This window comes from Camelus ferus, chromosome 5 (genome assembly GCF_009834535.1).
Source record: "Camelus ferus isolate YT-003-E chromosome 5, BCGSAC_Cfer_1.0, whole genome shotgun sequence".
Taxonomy (NCBI): domain Eukaryota; kingdom Metazoa; phylum Chordata; class Mammalia; order Artiodactyla; family Camelidae; genus Camelus; species Camelus ferus.
This window is the reverse complement of record NC_045700.1, coordinates 70,696,484-70,716,689: the sequence shown is the minus strand read 5'-3', so window position 1 is coordinate 70,716,689 and position 20,206 is coordinate 70,696,484. Positions and strand designations below refer to the sequence as shown.

Below are 20,206 nucleotides of genomic sequence, written 5' to 3'. Positions count from 1 at the left end.
AAATAAATATTTACTATCAGAGAGAAGTGTTTTTTTTACAGATAGTGGTCATGGTTGTAGAAGGGAGTGGGATGTAAAAAAGATTTCTTTGAGATACCTACACTGTAAAAACAAAGATCTAGTAGAATAACTGACCTCTAAATAATACATTTGAATTCTGCTTGGGAGCTATATAAGACAATCATTATTTACAATAAATGATAAAATATACTGTGCACCAGGATAGCACATTTATAGAGGAAAGGCATCAGTAGTCACTAGTTAGACTCAGGCAACTTGACCAGAAGATTATAAAAAGCCAGTCAACACTGGTTTACTCTGTCAAAGAGATAAGAAACTCTGGTTAATTGATCACCCTGGGACTAGAGATAAATTGGCTGGCTCCACTTTACTCCAGTTTCTCAAAGATAATATATTAATGTTTTAAAACTTTTCTCATATATTTTAAAAATAATAAATTATTATATAAATGAAAGCAATTCATATTGATTAATAAGGCTCATGTCCACTGGGTGCATTTTTCCTTTCCTGATGTTAGAATAAACATGCTCAGTAATGAAAAAATCCCAAGCATTTGCAGACCTTTTGGAGACAGGCCTCTGCCTTGTTAGTAGCCATGCCAAGCTGTTCTTTAATTACACAGGGATGCAGAATCCAGGCCAGCACAAATGGTAACTAAAAATTGTACCTGACCTGGTGCTAGGCATATGGGGGGTGTGCTTTGCAAGGAGAAGCTAACACACCCTGGGGTAGTGGAAACACACACTAGAATGGAAAGATGTTCTGCTTGGGGACAGAGAGCCAGGATCCTTCTCCAGCAACTGCCTCACTGACTTCTGCCTCCTCATCTCTGTCCTACCCTCTGTTGTGGCTGCTGCTGAGTTGGGCTCCGGTGAGCCGTGCTCAGGGGTCCTGCGCACCAGCACCTCCCCCTCTTGCACACGTTTGATCCCTAGGTCAGTGGAGCCGTGTTGGATCGGGGAGCCAGGAATACTCGAGTCAGCCTCGTTTGAGAAGTCAAAGCCATCTGGGATTCAACATATAAAATTTTAGTGCTTTTGCGCTGCTCTATTCTTTTCTGAGCATTTTGACCCAGGCAGATAAGAGAATGTATATATGGATATGATATAAACACAAACATTATTTATATAGTTACATGTGTGTGCTTGGCATGCACACACATAACGTAGCAGATGAACAATGTGAGGTTTGCAAATGAACAGAAGAATAGAGATCATTAAAATGGCAATATCTCTTAGGCAAGACAGCTTGACTATTCAAGTACCATACACCTATGAAATACTGCTGGATTCAGCACTTACATAAAAAGGAGAAGCAAAGATAAAAATCAATTATTTTATGGATAATTTGTATTAAACCATTAGTTTGGCCAGTTATACAACTGTCTCCCACAATGTTCATACAGGCAGGCACCTTTTCCCCAGATAGTGACAGGCTTAAATAAATTTCTTTCCTGTTGTTATCACTAGTTAAAAAAAAAAGACAAAAATTAACTTGATCTTATTTTCTGTTTTAACGTTCATAGAGTAATCTAAATAACATCTTTCTGCTTTATAGAAAATATATATATGCATATTTATGTTAAAATAAATTCAGGTATTTAAACCACATTGCTAGTACTGTTTTTAACAACTAAGATTTTTTACTTTAATTACATAGAGTACTATAATATCACGTTAATATAGGCTGTAAAAACAGTGATAAATGTACTCTGATCCACGAATGGGTTATAGGGATTTTGTACTCACCTTCTCTCCTCCATCTATGGCGACGGATTGAAGCTGTTGTAATGGCAGTCCGAGAAATCCTTGGCACTGTTGGAGTGACTTCCACTTTAAGTACTTTCTGGCCTTCTTGTGAAGAATCGGGAGCATCAAACGGTAGTGAGTTTTTCATGGCATTGGCAACCTAAAATGATAATACAAGTCTATACATATTTACACTCAATATATAACTCATGCTTATTTTATATTTCATGTTTCCATTAAAACTTGTACTATAAAATATAAAAGTACAATGTGTCAGAAATGTCTGTACCTCCTCCGGTCTGTATTCTTTTAGGTAGGCTTTTTAGATGAGAATTTATTTTAAAAAATGTGAGTCACACACCCCATGGATTCCCTGAAGTCGCTGACTTTCAGGGAGAAAAAAACATTCTAAAGAAAGAATTCTAAAGAAAAAAGTGTTTTTAACATCTGAACCCAGATGTAAGAAAATTTAGAATAAGTTTCTGATTCTTCACATGATAAATAACATACAAAATTTGATCTCTGATAAAAAAAAAATTAGTTCTGTCTCCAAGAGGAGAAATTTTCCCTAAACATGCCTGGCATTTTGTTTTACCGCTTTCTGTCCTCCGTGAAGGAGAGTGAAGTAGCTGGTTGGATCGCCAGTGGCTGGTCCACATTTCCTGACTGGGTAGTGCTAATCTAGCAAAGATCTTGAACAAAAGGACTGTCTTTCTCCCCTCCCTCTCTACTTGGACAGGACACATGAAATGCAGCAACCTGGATACCCTGCCTGCTCTACCAACTCAAACCTCTCTAGTGGGCTATTCCAATGTCTAGACTAAGGTGTAGGGAGTGAAGTCTTTCAATTTAGCCTTTACAACAATAAAGATGATGCTTGTTTCTCTACCTGCCTACGATTTTATCTATTTATCACCTGGCTCTATTTCTGAATGGAGAAATTGAATGTTATTTACTGGACCCCTCAGAGATCCCTAATAATAAAGGGCTATTCTAGGACTAGAGGTTACCAATCTCTTTACCTATATTGCCTTGGAAATTCCATCTCTACTTAATTTATAAGACTTACAAGGATAAAAGCATGAATTTAAAGAATCTCACAAATGCAAGATGTTATTATCATGATGTGATTTTTTATCTTGTTATTCATTTTTTTTAATGTAACCTTTATGGTAAAATTAGGGATGATGACATGAGAAGAAAAGAAAACTCAAATATGAAAAAATGAATGTAAATGCTACTTCAATAAATTTATATTTAGCTTAAAATATAAAAAAATGATATAAAGAAAATGTCTTTAGAAACTGTACTCTTAAAGTACAGCGAGTAAAAAAAGTATAAATATTTTTACAACACTATTATAAAAATACTACAAAAAGCTTAGAAAACAGAAGGTTGCAAAGAAATAAAAACCATCCACAGTCAAATCACCCAGACAAATACTAGCATTTTTTATGTTTCCTCTATCTTGTCTAGGTTAAAAAAATAGTTGTATACTACTTTACCACTTAACACAGCTAGCATGTTTCTTTAATATAAATTTTCAAACATATAATTTCATCAAGTAAATAGCATATAACTTAATTATTCTCTGCTGGGAAATGCTCAGAGTTTTGATTCCTTTGCAATTAAAACCAACACTAGTGTTTAAAGTACATTAACAAACTTTTTACGTAGTTTCTTAGGAAATGTTGCTAGACATGGAATAGTGGGTCAAAGAAAACACGGGGCACACACATTACCAAACTGCTTCTGCAAAGGAATGCTCAGAATTGTGTTATACTACTTCTGGTAACACAGAGAATGCTTTACTACTACACTAGTGGATGATCACATTTATTTCTGATTGATCATTAACTTCCGGACACATTCATTTTATGGAAGAGTATGAAATTTTTACATAGAACCAAAATATTAATTGGTTTTTTTTGTCATGCATGTTGAGAATATTTTTCTCAGTCTGTATACTGCATATTAATTTTGTTTTTTGAAAACTGATGGTTTATAGAATTTAGATGTTTATGTAGTCAGAAAAAAAAATAAGCATTTTTTGGTGACTTGTCCCACCACTTAAGCTTAGAAAGCCCTTCCTTTTCTAGAAACTTGAGTAGATATTTATAACCTTTCTACTTTCTTTCTTAAAGGATTTCAAGACATTTAATTCTTCAATTTATCTGATCTTTATTTTGATATGCTCTAAGAGGAGAGGATCTAAACCAATTTTGTCTTCTCTCCAACTGTTAGTATGTAATAAACCTTTCTCCCTCAATGATTTGGATTGCCTCCTATAATTACACGTTGAATTTTATACCTACTAGTGCCCCTTTCCAGCACAGGTATGTTTAATAAAAAATAACTATAATAACTTACCAACAGTGGTTGAGAAAAGAGTTCTAGCTGAGCTCTATAAATGATGTCATCAAGGACTTCCTGGCCAAGGTCCCACTGTCCATTATACCTATGGAGAAGCAGACTATTTACTATCTTTAACAAATATTTCTAATTTTCAACAACAAACTTTTTATTGTTCCAAATCCTACTATTTTGGTTCTGTAACAAGATATTCACATTAATTTTTACATCATTTCATTTCTAAACTATTCCATTTTTAGTTACAAGAACAGAATGAAGGTTTCGAATACTGACATTCAAAACAGTTTACAGGTGTCTCTTCATGTAAGTTGGTTTTTATCATGTGTTGATATTTAGGGTAATCTTTCTAATACATTCATGAAAACCTGGGTTATGAACTATGTACAAAGACATAGTTTTCCATAAAGAGAATCTGACAATTTCTAGATTTCAATTTAATGACAAGTTACGCTATATTTTGGCTATTTTAAAATTACTAAAAGGACTATGAACAATTATAGGCCAACAAATTGGACAACCTAGAAAATGGACAAATTCCTAGAAATATACAACCTACCAAGAATGAATCATGAAGAAACAAAAATCTGAACAGACCTGTCATTGTACCCAGAGAAGACTGAATCGCTAATCAAAAACCTCCCAATAAGCAAAAGTCCGGGACCAGATGGCTTCACAGGTGAATTCTACTAAATGTTTAAAGAAATGGCAATCCTCAAATTCTTTCAAAAAACAGAAGAGTGAGCACTTCCATAGTCATATTATGAGGCCAGCATTCCCCTTATATAAAAACCAAACAAGGACACTACAAGAAAAGAAAGTACAGGCCAATATGCCTGATGAACATAGCACAGATGCAAAAATCCTCAACAAAATATTAGCCAACTAAATTCAACAATTCACTGAAAGGATCATATACCATGATCAAGTGGGATTTATCCCAAGGATGCAAGGAGGGCTCAACACCTGCAACTCAATCAATCGTGATACACCGTATTAACAAAAGGAAGGATAAATATCATATAATACTGTCTTATAAATACAGTCAATAAAACAATTGCCTTTGTTATTATATAGCTTTCAAATAAAAAGTATAATTCATTATAAAAAGTACTAAAAGAAATTCACATTAGAAAAACAAGACAAATGGGTCCATCATGGAATAAAAGATTCAATGTTGTGCAACTAATAAGGAAAAATGATGAAATAATAATAATGATAAATAAATGAATAATAAAATGAAATGATAATAATGAAAAAGTTTCCAAACACTAGAACGAATCTACCCAATTTCCTAGTCCACCTACTTACATGGCATAATAAACCCCTGTGAGAAGTTGCACCATAAATTCGGGATCCAATACTATTCGACCACAGAGTTCTTTCCAATGTTTTTCGTGTTGCCGTGGAAACCCACTCACACAAACCCTAGAAAAATACAGCATTTATCATGTGTAGTTTCCTAGTCCATTAAATTAGTTATTTTTGTTTTCATAAATTCATTTATTCAATTATTCATTCCTCAAGTATTTTTTTAGTACTTGTTATGTGTCAGTCACTGTCCTGGGCCTATGCATACAGTTGTGAGCAGGCAAAAAGATAAAAATCAAATCTGTGCGCTCATAAAACATGCATCCTAGTGGACTATATCAATGAAAGCAATAACTTTTCTCAAATAGCTATCTCTTTCATAGTCACCCTTCCCGCTCTTCACAAAAGAAATGCATAACTTTCACATATCCCAAACTGTATCAGGATGAATAAATGGAAGATACAGAATTCTCAAAACAAATAAAACACTGATATCTTTGAGGCCATTTTTAATCAAAATAATTCTCTATTTTTCATCCCATTAAGAGATGCTTCCAGAAAAGTTATGCTTAACAATTATCAAAAATTGTTAGGAATCTCTATTATTTTAATATATTAATTTATTAGAAATAATTGTAATGGTGAGTCCAGAAGAAATTTTTTAGTGTTTAGTGCATTATGGTCTCTCAAGAAATATTTTTTAAATTTTAATTTACTTTTTTTTTTGGTAGCAGAGATATACAATTAGGTGATCAACAGAAGACTTGTAAGTATAAAATGGCATTATATTAGGATAAGATTATGTGGACAAAGTAGACAAGAAATTCAATTTTAAGAAGAAAAAAGGAATGTTAGACTATTAAAGGGAAGCTTGTCCATTTATTTCACATATGGATGATGGTGGATATTGTTCATAAATAGATCACTGTGGTATTTACATTATATACATTTAAAATACTGACTCAACAATTACTTGTTATCTTATGTCAATATTTACATACTGGAAATCATATCATTCGAAACTAAGATAGAATAAAAACTTTAAATGTTAACTTAAAAATGTACAAAGGCTACAGAGCTTTTCAAAAATCTTTAGGAAACATGGGAATAAAAATTTGAGGACTACTAAACTCTATCATCACTTTTGTTATTAAGAAACTCTATTAAATGCCACAATAATGTTACAAATTAGAGATTTGGCAGATTTGTTTTAATGATCCCAAAACAGTCACTTAAAATAAATATATCTGTAGACAGGCAGTAAGTGCTTATTTTATTTATTTATTTTTCGGTGGGGGGAGGTAATTAGATTCATTTATTTATTGTTTATTTGTGCATGCTAAGCATGCGGTTTACCATTTGAACTATACCCTCCTCCATGTAAGTAAGTGCTTAAACAATATACTCTCTTGATAACAGTATCTAGATTAGAGACAAGAATTTTATTAGTCATTAACCAAATTATTACCGGCAAGTAAAAATAATATAATTATTTTAAGATAATCTATAAATCAAACTTATAGCTAGTTTAAAGTGGTCTTCCTCCAGTTAGCAAAATTGAGTTTTGCTATAAACAGGACCACACCCTCTCCCCAGTAAGACAACAGCATAAACTCGTGCAAAGCATTGGTGGTGGGGAGGCTCTTGGAGGCCATGATCCCTATGATCCCTCCCTCCTTGTATTCACACCCTGTACCATCCCCTCCTCTTGAGTGTGGGTGGGGCCTGAGATTTGCTTCTAACTCACAGAACATGGCAAAGGCGATAGGATTTCAGTGAACACGTGTACATGAGTATGTGATCACGTTACATAAGACTGTAGTGCAGGTCTTTCTCTCTCAGTCCTTCTCTGCTTTGAAGAAGTGAGCTGCCATGTTGCAGGCTGTCTATGTTGGGAGGCTCACATGGCAAGGAACTGATGCTGGCCTTCAGCAGACAGTCAACTAGATATTGAAGCCCTTAGTCCCACAACTACAGGAACTGAATTCTGCCAAGAGAAGTTTCTAATTCCTCAAATGAACCTGAGATAAGACTGCAACTCTAGCTGACATCTTAACTGCAGCTTGTTAATACCTTAAGCAGAGGGCCCAGCTAAGTGACGCCTGGACTCCTGACCCACAGAAACCGTGAAAGAATAAATGCATGCTATTTTAAGCTGCTAAATTCATGGTAATTTGTTATGAGGCAATAGAAAACTAATATAGCATTTAACTTTCAGGGTTGGGGGGTGCTCAGTTTCCTCAAATAAAAATCAGTTGGGCAGGATAAACTCAAGTGTTCCTTTTATAATTAAAATTCTGTTCCTCTGACTCCAAACTAATATATATTACTAAATTTTTTTCAATAGTGGAAATACAAATTTCAGCTCAAGTCTGTTCAAATTATTAGAAATTCTGATTTAGTAAAGAGTAGAACACACAAATACAAATGAGACATACACATAATTGCTGCTATTGCTAATCTTATCCAAAGCAGAGACAGTTATTTGTGAAACAGATAAAGAAAAAGTTCACATTTCTTAAGATTTTCTTTACACAGAGAACTACTTATTCGAAGCTCTCAAAGCGATTTATAAAAATCGAGACAGTGATTTGGTATATCACTAAACCACTCTAAACCTAAAACATCTTTCTTGGCTTAACTCAATGTTCAGCTAGAAAATACTTCTTTAATACTGAAATATCTTCAAGAAGTCATGATACATGAGGGATAAAGATTCCTATAGGAATGTAAGCTCCCTGAGTTTTGTTTACTGCTGTATCACCAGAAGTTGGAACAATGCCTACCAGAGAGAATGTGCTCAACAAATACTTGTCAAATAAATGAGCATGAAGGTTAATGGTAAGTATTTTTACCTGGAGCCCATTCGACAAAGAGACTGGTAAGATGAAGCAGGCATATACACAATAGCAGAATTATAACATAACATGAGAAAACTCAGGACTTCAAACCTAGAAAAAACAAAAACAAGGAAAAAGGATTACAAACAATTATTTCTACTAGAGACTGTAGTAAATGACTTCTTTATTGGATGTTTATAACAACATTGCCTTAATACTGACCTTCATAATTTCTCAGAGTATTCTAGTATCTTCCTCAATAATTTCCCTATTTCCATTTGCCTTATTAAGGGTCATATCCCTTGCTGCCACCTACATTTTCTTCCTAAAAAAAGAAACCATCATGCTTGAAAGATGACTCCCCCTCTGCATTAATCCACTGTTCCTACTGACTGTCTGATAAAACCCAAACTTGTCATGGCATACAAAGTCCTCTAAAATCCACCCTCAACCTACATCTCCAACCTCACTTCCCTCCACTGCCCACAACATACATCACACTACTTCAATCTTCTTATACCATTCCATGAATGTGCCAAAACTTTCATAATTCCTTCCTTTATGGATGCTATCCTTTCTTACTAGAACACACTTTTCACTTGGGAAACTCTTGCTAAGGTTTCAAGTTCTGGCTCAAATTTTTATCTCAGACATAAGCTGTTCTCAATTCTCCCAACTTAAAAAAAAAAAACAAAACCCCAAACCCCCAAACTGTTCCCTGTATCTGTGTAGCTCTAATACAGCATTTATTCCACCAAATCAGTTCTGCTTATCTCTGTTTTATCTATTCAGTAAGCAACTGTAGGACAGAGACTCTAATTTATCCATCTCTATCTCTAGTGTTCAGCAGTGTTTAATACATTGTTATTGTTTGATAAATTTTTATTGAATGAATAAATGAATGTTTTCCAAATCTCTACAATCACTAAGAAAGTGGCTCCTAAACCTGGATGCATATTAGTTATTTAAGGACATTTTGGAATAATATATTCCTGTGTCTCAACCCAGACTGACCCAATTAGAATCTCTGCAGGCAGGACCCAGGAACGCTGTACTTCTAAAAAGCTTCCTATAGGTGGTGAACAGTGTATGGAAACTCTGTACTATTTTTGAAACATTTTTTTAAGTCAGGAATTATTTCAAAATGAAAAGTTAAAAACTGAGTTGAAAGTCTGACATGGAAACAGTCACATCAGATCCTTGTCCTTCTCTATGCTGCTAGGTTTATTGAAGATTTATTTTCTGAAAGGATAAAAGAGAAATTTCTACCTGGGAACCACCAGGCACAGTTGTGGTTTGGGGTCAGGGGGAAGAGGGGAAGACACTGAAAATAGAAAAACTAAGTGAAATAGGTCTTACTGGATATTGAGACCTCAAGTTCTCCTTCCTCATGTGGCCACCAGAATGCTAGCAGCCAGCCCTCTAGTTAAGAGACCAGAAGAGTTTTCGTTAGGGAATTTGACCAACCTGAGAGGAAAGATGTAAAGATATGGGACTTGGGAAGTTCCTCAACTGAATGCGAAGTTATGAAGTTCATAGTCAACTAGCCCTATTTACATGGTCACAGCTTCTCATTTTTTACTCCCCTACTCTTTTTTCTAATTTAAATTTAGGTATAATCAGTTACAATGTGTCAATTTCTGGTGTACAGCATAATGTCCCAGTCATGCATATACATACATACATTCATTTTCATATTCTTTTTCATTAAGGGTTATTACAAGATATTGAATATAGTTCCCTGTGCTATACAGAAAAAATTTGTTTTTTTTAATCTATATATAGTGGTTAACATATGCAAATCTCAAACCCCCAAATTTATCCCTTCCCACCCCCTTTCCCCTAGTAACCATAAGATTGTTAACTATGTCTGCGAATCTGTTTCTTTTGTACATCTACATTTAATTGATGTCCTCTTTTTCTTCTTCTCTTTTTTAGATTCTGCATATGAGTGATATCATATGGTATTTTTCTTTCTCTTTCTGGCTTATTTCACTTAGAATGACATTCTCCAGGTCCATTCATGTTGCTGCAGATGGCATTATTTTATTCTTTTTTAATTGCTGAGTAGTGTTCCACTGTATAAATATACCACGACTTTATCCATTCTCTGTCAAAGGACATTAAGGTTGTTTCTACGTCAAATGTCAAAAAGAACTGTTCTATCTGCCCACAAGAGAAACAGAGACTGCAGATGGCTATGGGCAGATTCCTTCAAAGTAAGGCCTGGCACTGACAGCTGGACTGATGCCAGTGGCCCCTGGAGGCTACAGATGGGTCTTGACAGGAATAGACACTCTGCACTGAGCTTTGTTTACCTGATGGTAGATCAAATACTCAAAGTACTATACAAGGACCACATAGACGACACTGCACTAATTTGGGTTGCTGAGTCACATTTCTTTAGAGCAAGGAACACATGAACACATTTTACAGCTCATAAGGTCTAACAATGGGTCAGGAAATACCCTCAGGTTAATGACTTGACAGAGAAGTGGAAAAAGCAATTGAAACATTTGTTCTAAAATGGGGCTGGGTGTGCACTCACACTCAATATGAGGAGGACCAAGGGAGGGCCACCTCCAGACAGATTTCTCCTCTTTTCTGGGTGATTTGGGAAGAGGTGGGTAGGGGGACAATGCTAGTATGACTATGTAATTCTTCCCACAGGGATGGTGGTATAACTAGTTTTTTCTTCCTTTTTCACATCACCTCAACTTTTTTCCCCTACCTAAAGTGACGATCTTAGGACCAGGGTTGCCACCAAGAGTGCCAGAAGCAGAGATGATTCCTAAGAAACTATAACTCTATCTTTAAACCTTCATGTCAGAATTCCTAAGTGCCTGATAGGCAGGTTGTGCCTTCACTCCATCTAGCAAAATTGGGGTTGACAGAGAATGCAGATGTACTTTGTAATGGTTGAGACAGCCCATCAATACCATACCTGAGTAAATCTACCCCCACATGGATGGGGGTGACTAAGAGGAGGCACATGCTAGACTAGCGCTGCTGCCAGCAGTCTGGACCAGCACAGCAGTTGAACTGAACAGCCCTTCCAAAGGTAGAAAGTTTGGGTACAACTGTAGAGAGTGAGGAATGATAGCTGACAAAAGAATTAATAAATGAATTATGCAATGAGGGAAATTCAATATAACATTGCTACCTTAAGAGAGGTTCAGAGCAAAAGATGATATTGTCTCTTGGCTCAATTATATCAGAGTCCCAAAAGGGTGATGCCATGTGTTGGTGAGACAACTTCTGCTTTCAGAACTTGATAAAGTCAGATGGAAGCCTGCAAATTTGAATGGCACTGCTCTAGGAGACATTTTGGTGCCATGATATGATGATGAACTGGAATAATAGTTAATGACAGACTCATATTTTTCAGGTTACATCTATTGTCATTCTGTGATATGGTGAAACACTGGTATTGCTGGTAGGTTTTAATACTGATAGTGACGGTCAAACATATCGGTAAATTGAGTTAAAGCATCCTTAGGATGACTCAGAATGGAAAACAGACTGAGAGAAGAGCTGGATTTAGCTAATCATCAGCTGATTTCTATGATAAATACTCTGCTTTATCATAAAGTACAAACAGCAGCAGATTGGGGTGGAGTGGGAAAGAGTAATCAAATTGGCACAAAGATAAAAATGTATATAGTGATTATATAGAATAAATTAGTTGTTTCTTCAAATCTATCTCTAGCTTACACAGGCTCATCAATGTCAGGCATATTCATAATGATTGAATTACTGTGTGTGTGTGTCACATAAAAGCTACACTAAATGTAGATGCCCACATAAACATGATTGTTTTTGTTTAAAACAGCCTTGGCCAAAGGCCAGGGGATGGTCTGTGTAATATAGTTTGGCCTTGCCCAAAGAGGTCTGGCATTTGTCTCCCTGCCAGGAAGTAACCTAGGTCAAACCTGATAGAGTGTTTAGGGTGGGTGTTGTAGGCAATAGGTCTAGGGTGGGATCGGTCACATCTGACATTCTTAGACAGAGGTTGACCTCACTATAAAGAACCACCATGTGATTCAGGGTGGGGCTTTGGGTCACATGGTATCAATCAACCTGGAGGCTGAGAGCAAACACGTGAGCAATCAGTATAATCAATTATGCCTCATAATGGAGCCCAGTAAAAACTCTGGAATCAAAGTTCACCTGAGTCTGATTCTATGCCTACTATCACACACTGATGCTGGGTGGATAATACATCCTGAGTCCATGGGTGAGGACAACAGAAGCTCTGTGTTTGGAACCCTCCCAGACTCTACCCTATGTGTCTCTCCTTTGGCTGATTTTAATCTGTATCCCTTCCTTGTGAAAAATCATAACTGTGAATATAAAGCTTTCATTCAGTGAGTTCTGTGAGTCCATCTAGCAAATTATCAAACCTAAGAGTGGTTATGGGAACCCACCCTCTAAAACTTGCAGATGATGTCAAAGTGAGGGCAGTGCTGGGGACTGTGCATTCAAACTCTGTAGTCTGTCTAACTTCGGGTAGATAGGTACTCTTATCACCCCACTCTACAATGAAGAAAGCATGGAGTAGAATGTATACAAACTGCTAGAAAGGGCAAGCTTACAAGCTGTAGTGCTACAATGCAAACCCTCATTTGGCTGATTTCATGCCCACTCTATTAGTTTTTACACTGCTTTATATAAAATGGCCATAATATAGTACATCCATTAGATGGATGGGTATATACTGGTATGATGTATTTCACTAGTATGACATACTTAACTTTTTGTCTCTTCTCATACCAAACTTGAATCAAAATAATTATAGTCAACTATGAAGCATAAACTAAAAATTATTACTGTCTACAGTTTTGATCATTACCGGTTTTGTGCAGTGAATGTTTCCCTCTGAGGATGAAGATCACTGTAAACAACCCTGATGAGATCATGCTGACACAATGCCCCTTCTGTCAAAGCCATGGATCCAATTGTTGAGGGCTACAAAAACGAGGTAAAGTATGAGACTATGTCTCTAAAATTAAGTAAAAACCTATATCATGTAAGGATATATAATTTTGTTTCAATAAAAGGCACTTTCAGATCATTTTTTTCTTCTCTTTCAAAAGCTCTTCCACTTTTCAGTTATATACATTCTATAGCTCTTTTTAAAATTATATATATAATATATACAACTAAAAATACACTGCTTTAGTTTTTGAAATACTATAGAATGAATCGATATTTAGGACACACAATAAGAACAGTTGTTGAAGACTAAAGGCTACAAATAAAATCAATTTTCACTCAGAGAACTCTTGGAGATTATGCATCCAAACTTGTCTAACTTCAGGTAGGTTGGTACTCTCCTTAATCCCATTCTACACTGAAGAAAGCAAGGTGTAGAGAGTTATAATTACATAACACTAACAAGAAGACTATGATCAAATGTCTCATGTTTCTAAAGTTAGAAGAACCATCCATTTATAAATGTTTCACTATCCTCTTATTTTATACCATGATACATAGGACACAGTTAAAATCTACTATTCAGAAATGTTCTATGCTAATGTTCAGCCCTGGTTAAATAGTAGGCATTCTATTTCCAACACAAAACAAAGTCCCAGGGGAATTAATTAAAAATTAATCAAGAAAATAAATAGCCACATAGAGCTATGAGGCAACTGGATCCTATTTATTGGTAAGAAAATGGAATATAATTTTCTGACTACTTGTAACATTTCTTTAAAAGCTTTCCTCACAACTTTACACACTACAGGCCACTACAGACCAAACCTTAATTATATATATCTTTAAAGAGAGCAGACAGGAGTTCAGCTCAACAGGAGTCATCTACCTATATAATTATCAGTGTTCTCACATTCTTCAACCAAATAAATATAAGCAAAAATCAGAAGTGTAATGTTACTGAACAGCTAGAATTCACCAGCTAGACTCCTTTAAATGGAAATAAAATAATTACAGTGTTAATATTCTTCTAAGTAGTCATTTTCCTAAAAAATAAGAAAAAGCAATGTAACAGATGATTTCTAATATATAAATTTAATATAATATATATTATATAATATAAAAATATTTTTAAAATTAAAGAATATTTTTGAAAATTTATAAAAGACTAATAAAAAAGGCTGAAAATGATACTGGTGGAAGAATGAAAAAGAAATAAACAAGAACTAGAAGAAAATTTTCCATTAATTACTGTCTGTTTCCCTTGACTACAGTTCTGCTTTATATCACTAATAACAAATATCTACATTTAAGAAACAAATCAGTAAAGATGTGTTAGAAATATTTATCTCTAGTGAGAGATTGACTTTTATCTCTTATTCAATATAATGGTTAAAATTTCTACCTTTCCAGTCTTACCTCATGGTATATTGAAGGCTTAGATAAAGAAGGTATAGTAAAAGATAGAACTTTATTGTTTCCATCTTTATCAGCAATTTCCTATAGTTAAAAAAATGCAAAGATAATGAATAATTATAGCACTATATTATAAAAATAATACTTTCTTAATTTGACAAATACATCATTGGAAATTGAGAAAGATTTTTAGAAATAGTAATATATAAACTATTATGACCTTAGTGTATCTTTTCTAACCTATTAGCAAATTTGTACACTTTGGTGGTTGAGTAATCCTTTGAGAAATATTGAGATATAATACCATAATCAATCAAATATACGATGACAACATAGACATGAAGCAAGCATACAAATTTTCATCTTAAATTTACATACAAGTCAGGGCGATACATATAGGACAGATCTTTTAGTAGAAACATGGCTGAGTTTAAAAGATTACAATTTAAAGACTTAACCAAGACAGCCACACTTATTAAAACAAAAAAATACATTGCTGTAACACAATCTTAACTAAAAGAAAATACTACAGTTACTCAGCAATAAACAAATGATCTGAAATAAGTTACATATTAACATAATTACTACTACTCCAAGTGAATAAACATTAAGTTCATTTTAGGTAGTTTTTACTGAACTATAAAAACATTCTTGTGATTTTTAAAAGCACTTTATCCTTTCATCGAAAAGGTCAATGGTGTCCATTTCTATAGTCTCTTGCACCTCCAATCTTCTACAAGTATCAATAAAAATCTGCCTATAGATGCCAGCAATTAGAGGGGTGAAATGCTCCACCTGCAACACTTCTTCTCTCTACTAATTTTAGTCTGTTTCCTTTAAAACTCATATTGGTATACACAACTGGCATAAAATCCAAAGAGAGAAGATTGCCCTTAGTAGACCTAGAAGGAAGGTGGTCAGAGAGAGATTGAGTAGTTGCACAGCATAAAAGGAAGAAACAACAATAAAAACAACTATCATCACCAAAACACAAACTCAAAAGAACTTCCCTATAGAGCTCATTTCTGAGTTTAATGTGTCATAGGAGAGTAACAATTACATGTGAGCAATGGCCATACCTCTCATTTTTGCAGGAAAATGGTTTTAAAAATCCCTAGAGAGATCATTTAACTGCTTTGTAGTCAAACTAGTTACCACATTTGGGCCACTGTGCCTCAGAGAAAGTCTATGCTAAGATGAATGGACCTGGTTTAAGTTAGGCAATAAAATTTCAATTTTTATTCCTAAAGTTCAAATTAAGCCAAACACTTTTGATTTATATTTGTGTGTATCTGTGGAGAAGGGTGTTCTGAAATTTAAACAAATTAAAGTCGAGGGCAATATAAAGCTCTCCCTGGGGCTATCTGAAGCAAGGGAGAAGTGCTGGGGAGAGAAAGAAGAAAAAAGAGAAATGAATATATGGAAGAAATCCAGTGTGGTAAGAAAAATTGAGAACCACAGAAAAGAGAGAACTCAGATATAAGGGGATTAAAAAAACACAGAATCCTGAAGTTACATTTCTGATGTAATTGAGCATTTTTAAAATAGTACACTATTTTTCAGATGCCAAAAGATAATTAAACCACAGCACCATCAAGAACTTGTCAGACATTCCACTGTACAACATTTTTTGGTTCATTTGTCCTACTACTGAATTTTATTACAGTAAACAATAAAAATGATAGCTTAATGTCTAACATAATCTAAAATTCTAAACTCAATTATTAAATCAACATTTACTAAGTCCCTATACTAAGCACTAGAGACACAGTGATATATGAAACAAATTTCCTACTTTAAAAGAAAAAATCAGGCAATGAAGCAAAATGAAGAATTTTATACCTTGACCAGCTTTTCATTAAAAAAACTCACCTTTAATTATGACACTACTACTATTTACAATAATAATAGTAAACATTTAATAAACACCTCAGGAAACATGCTGGATTCTTCTAATTGTTTTTAATTCTACTACTTTATTTCTGTTTTACAGATGAGGCAACTGAAGTCAAGATAGTAAGTAACTTGTCTAGATTTAAAACAGCCAATAAGTAGTAGGGCCTGGTTTTAAAAAAATACAAGTGATTCCAAAGGCCAGGGTCCTTCTTTCAGATGAATATTCCAGTGATGGGAATTTTTAAATGACGTTTTAAAGGACAAGACTTAGAGGAACAAGCACTGCAGACAAATAATTATTGTGAGAATGAATGTTTTGTGAGGTACTTTATTACCTCTCAACTATAAACTTTATTATGTGGAGCGTTTGTTTACAGTGAATACACAGAATATAAGAATTCAAAGGGCAGGAATTTCAATACCAATGTCCTAAACTGGGCACATAGGCAAAAAAACCCAGAATAATAATGTTTAAGGTACTTATGAATTCCTTAGAAGAAAAATGTTTTATAAACAATAAACTGTTCAATTTATATTATTAAATGATTATTAAAGTAACTTTAAAAAATTTTAAATGTAGGGCATTTATAAATACAGGTCAAATAAAATAATTTGAAGAAATATGCCATAAAATATTAACAATGCTATCAATTATAATAATTTCACTTACTTTATAACATGCATTACCAGCAATTACTTATTAAACACCTCTGTACTCTAATTTAAATAAGTTACTCAATAGATATTTAAATCCATTTTTCTGTATATATTCTGTAAATATTATTTCAGAGCACTTAAAAAAAATACTTAAAATTTCCCAAATCATCATTTTCAACTTACCAAATTGTAAATTCCTAACAGAAGTGCTTCAATGCAGCCATTACTCTGTCTGTCTCGGCTAACTGTAAGCCGTAAATAAACCCACATCAATTCTGGCAAAAACTGCAACGTGAACCTCTTAAGTCGAACCTCAGAGCTACGATAGAGCTCAAATAGCTGGTGGCAGACAGGCTCCAGGAGCTAAAAAGAAAATAAAGCATATTAGTTATTTCCATTCTTTTGGCTGTAACTGTATTTTTTAAAGGTAGATATACTTACATAATATTTTGAAAATAAATTCTCAATATTAATTTTTGTTTATTTTAAATCAACGCAAATAAAACCTATTTATGCACAGAGACTACACATTAAACTGACCAATCCACTAACAATAAGAAGTACTCTGTGCCCATATAATATCAATATATCTTTCAATATACTGTACTATTAAACTTATTCGATAATTAGTTCTTTGACCAATGTACTACTGTATATTTAGTGAGTTTCCTTTTCTGTTCTTACAAACCCTTACTACCCTCCATTTTGAAAAGTTTCTGTCAGAAGAAAATAATTTCAAATTATCTTTTGGAAATAAACTTTAAATCTCAACTTAGACTATGATTTAAACACATTATATACCACTCTGTAGAGAAAAGGATTTTGCAATACATAATAGTTAGACATCCAAAACGCTAACTGATATTTTAAATATATATAAGTAAAACAGATTACTTTTAAGACTGACTTAACTTGTACTAATTACATTTATTGGAAAGATTCCGAAAAGGAGGAAAGTGTAAATACAGAGAAATAGCTTTTCCAATGTTTAACTGGATAATTTTTCAAATGATAGCACATAATATGATTTATAAGTAACTTTATAATCTTGAAAAGTGAAGAAAATGAGTAGTTTAAATAAATCTCCTCTCCTTACTAAACATGTACTGCTAATTTACGATGGTTTTGGTAGAATAACTGCAGACTACACAAAACTGGCCATGATTTTTAAAAGCAGATAAAACACCAAAAGGAAACTATAAAATAATGTTTAAATTAAAATTTAACGATAGCTTAAAAAAAAGGAGTAATTTATACACTTACCTCTATTCTGAATGATTATAATAATGCATACATATACATTTGGAAATCTGCTGGAATATAGTTATATATGTCTGTAATAATCTAACACTCCAGAATAAAGTCACTACTTTCACAATTGTAAATTAAAGGTCAACAAATCCTTTGTTGATTGTACAGTTAATATACATACATGAATTAAGCTTAGCTCTTAACAAACAACTCTAAAGCTAGAAAAATTTACACACACATATACATCTTAGCCTAGGAACTACTAAGTCCTTTATATGAAATCACTATCATTGTCTTTAAAATCTTAAAAAGACATTCCAACTCTCCCCTTACACTGAAGTCTAAACCAGTCAGGCAATTTGCCCAAGGTCACAGAAATTAGTGGTGGAGGAAGACATTAAAATTCAGGTCTTCTGACACCATGCTGATGTTCTCACCACATCGCATTTCTTACACTAGAATGGAGGTGGAATAGGAGGTGAGGGTGGTTTAGTTACAAATAGTATATTCCAAGAGTGCTCACAACGAAGTAATAAACTTTTGAAAATAGTCAATTGCTGGCAACTTTTTAAACTATAGTCAATGATACTCAGCTCCTGAGGGGAATTAAAAATTGTTGCTTTTATAAATTTATGTATTAAAAATATGTATCCATGTTTCAAACCTACCTTCCTCTTTAGTAAAAGACTTTAAAAATTGCCTTCTCTAAATTTCATTGGCCATCTTACAATTTGCTTATGTTATAAAGACCTTACTTCCCTTCCTCAGTAGCAGGTACAATGGCATGTAAAGACTATATTTTAATTGAGCACTGCAAAGAAATAGAGTTATCAAAATTATTACTCTGCTTTGTTTTAAAAAACAAAAAAAAGGGAGGGAGGAGAAGTGGCAGGAAATTCAGTAATTTTTAATCAGATACCACTGCAAAATAAGACTTAAAAACCTGACAATGTTCTTTGTTAAAAATCTTTAATTCCAAGCATATGCATTATGCCATCATGTTCTCAATTTCTCAGTATCATAAATGACTCTGACTTCCCCTAAATGGTGCTATCACCCACACCAAAAGGTGTTAAAAATCATTAACTTCTAGTTAAAAAAAAAAAGCTTAAGAATAACTGACATCTTCCTCAAACTTTAGCAAACAGTTTTGACATGATAGTTATTAAGAGACATGCTATATGATGAATGCACTGAGAGCAGTTTGGGTGGAATAATGGAGACCGAACTCGCTTATGAGTGGGTTACAGAAAAAGTGGGAGGTGAGGAAATGGGGACAACTAGACAGAGGCTCTGAATAATAAGCAACACTTTATAAAGTTCATCTGGGAAGAAGAACAGAAAAAATGGGGTAGATAGTAAAATAGAAGGAAAATCAAAGAAGGTTTTTAAAAAATAAAATATGGTGTTTACTGTATTCCATACATCAGAAAAGGGGGAAATAATTAATGACCAAGGAAAGAGAGAGGACAACTGCAGGAGCAAGCTTTGAGGTGGCTAGCGAAGATGCGATCCAGGCTTATGTGGACGAGACGGCCTTTGACGCAACCTGGGACACTCCACCCACCGAGCCGCAGACACAGGAGGAGAGTGTGGGCAGAGATGCTGGTAGAGTGGCAGATTTGAATGGGAAAATAGGGTTTCCAACTATTTTCTTCTTTTATAATGACACAGAAAGCAAGCTGAAAATGAGGGTGAAGGACAGTTAAGAGTGATAGAAAAGAGAAAGTATAAGGGGAACAGGGGGACAGTATACCAAGG

General features: G+C 34.1%; 1 protein-coding gene across 5 annotated transcripts in view; it reads right to left on the bottom strand.

The window, feature by feature from the left end:
- FAM126B (family with sequence similarity 126 member B) overlaps window positions 1–20,206 on the bottom strand; it is a 63,509-nt gene that overhangs the window by 11,025 nt on the left and 32,278 nt on the right. For 4 of the 5 annotated variants that reach the window (XM_014563682.2, XM_014563681.2, XM_032480074.1 and 1 more), the window contains 8 exons: window positions 17,378–17,557; window positions 14,645–14,725; window positions 13,143–13,258; window positions 8,306–8,401; window positions 5,451–5,567; window positions 4,140–4,227; window positions 1,770–1,929; window positions 860–1,027 (listed from right to left, as the gene is read on the bottom strand). In XM_014563682.2, the coding sequence (XP_014419168.1) occupies window positions 860–1,027; window positions 1,770–1,929; window positions 4,140–4,227; window positions 5,451–5,567; window positions 8,306–8,401; window positions 13,143–13,258; window positions 14,645–14,725; window positions 17,378–17,557 (1,006 nt within the window). The remainder of the gene's footprint in view (window positions 1–859; window positions 1,028–1,769; window positions 1,930–4,139; window positions 4,228–5,450; window positions 5,568–8,305; window positions 8,402–13,142; window positions 13,259–14,644; window positions 14,726–17,377; window positions 17,558–20,206) is intronic. The other variant, XM_014563683.2, reaches the window with a different exon arrangement.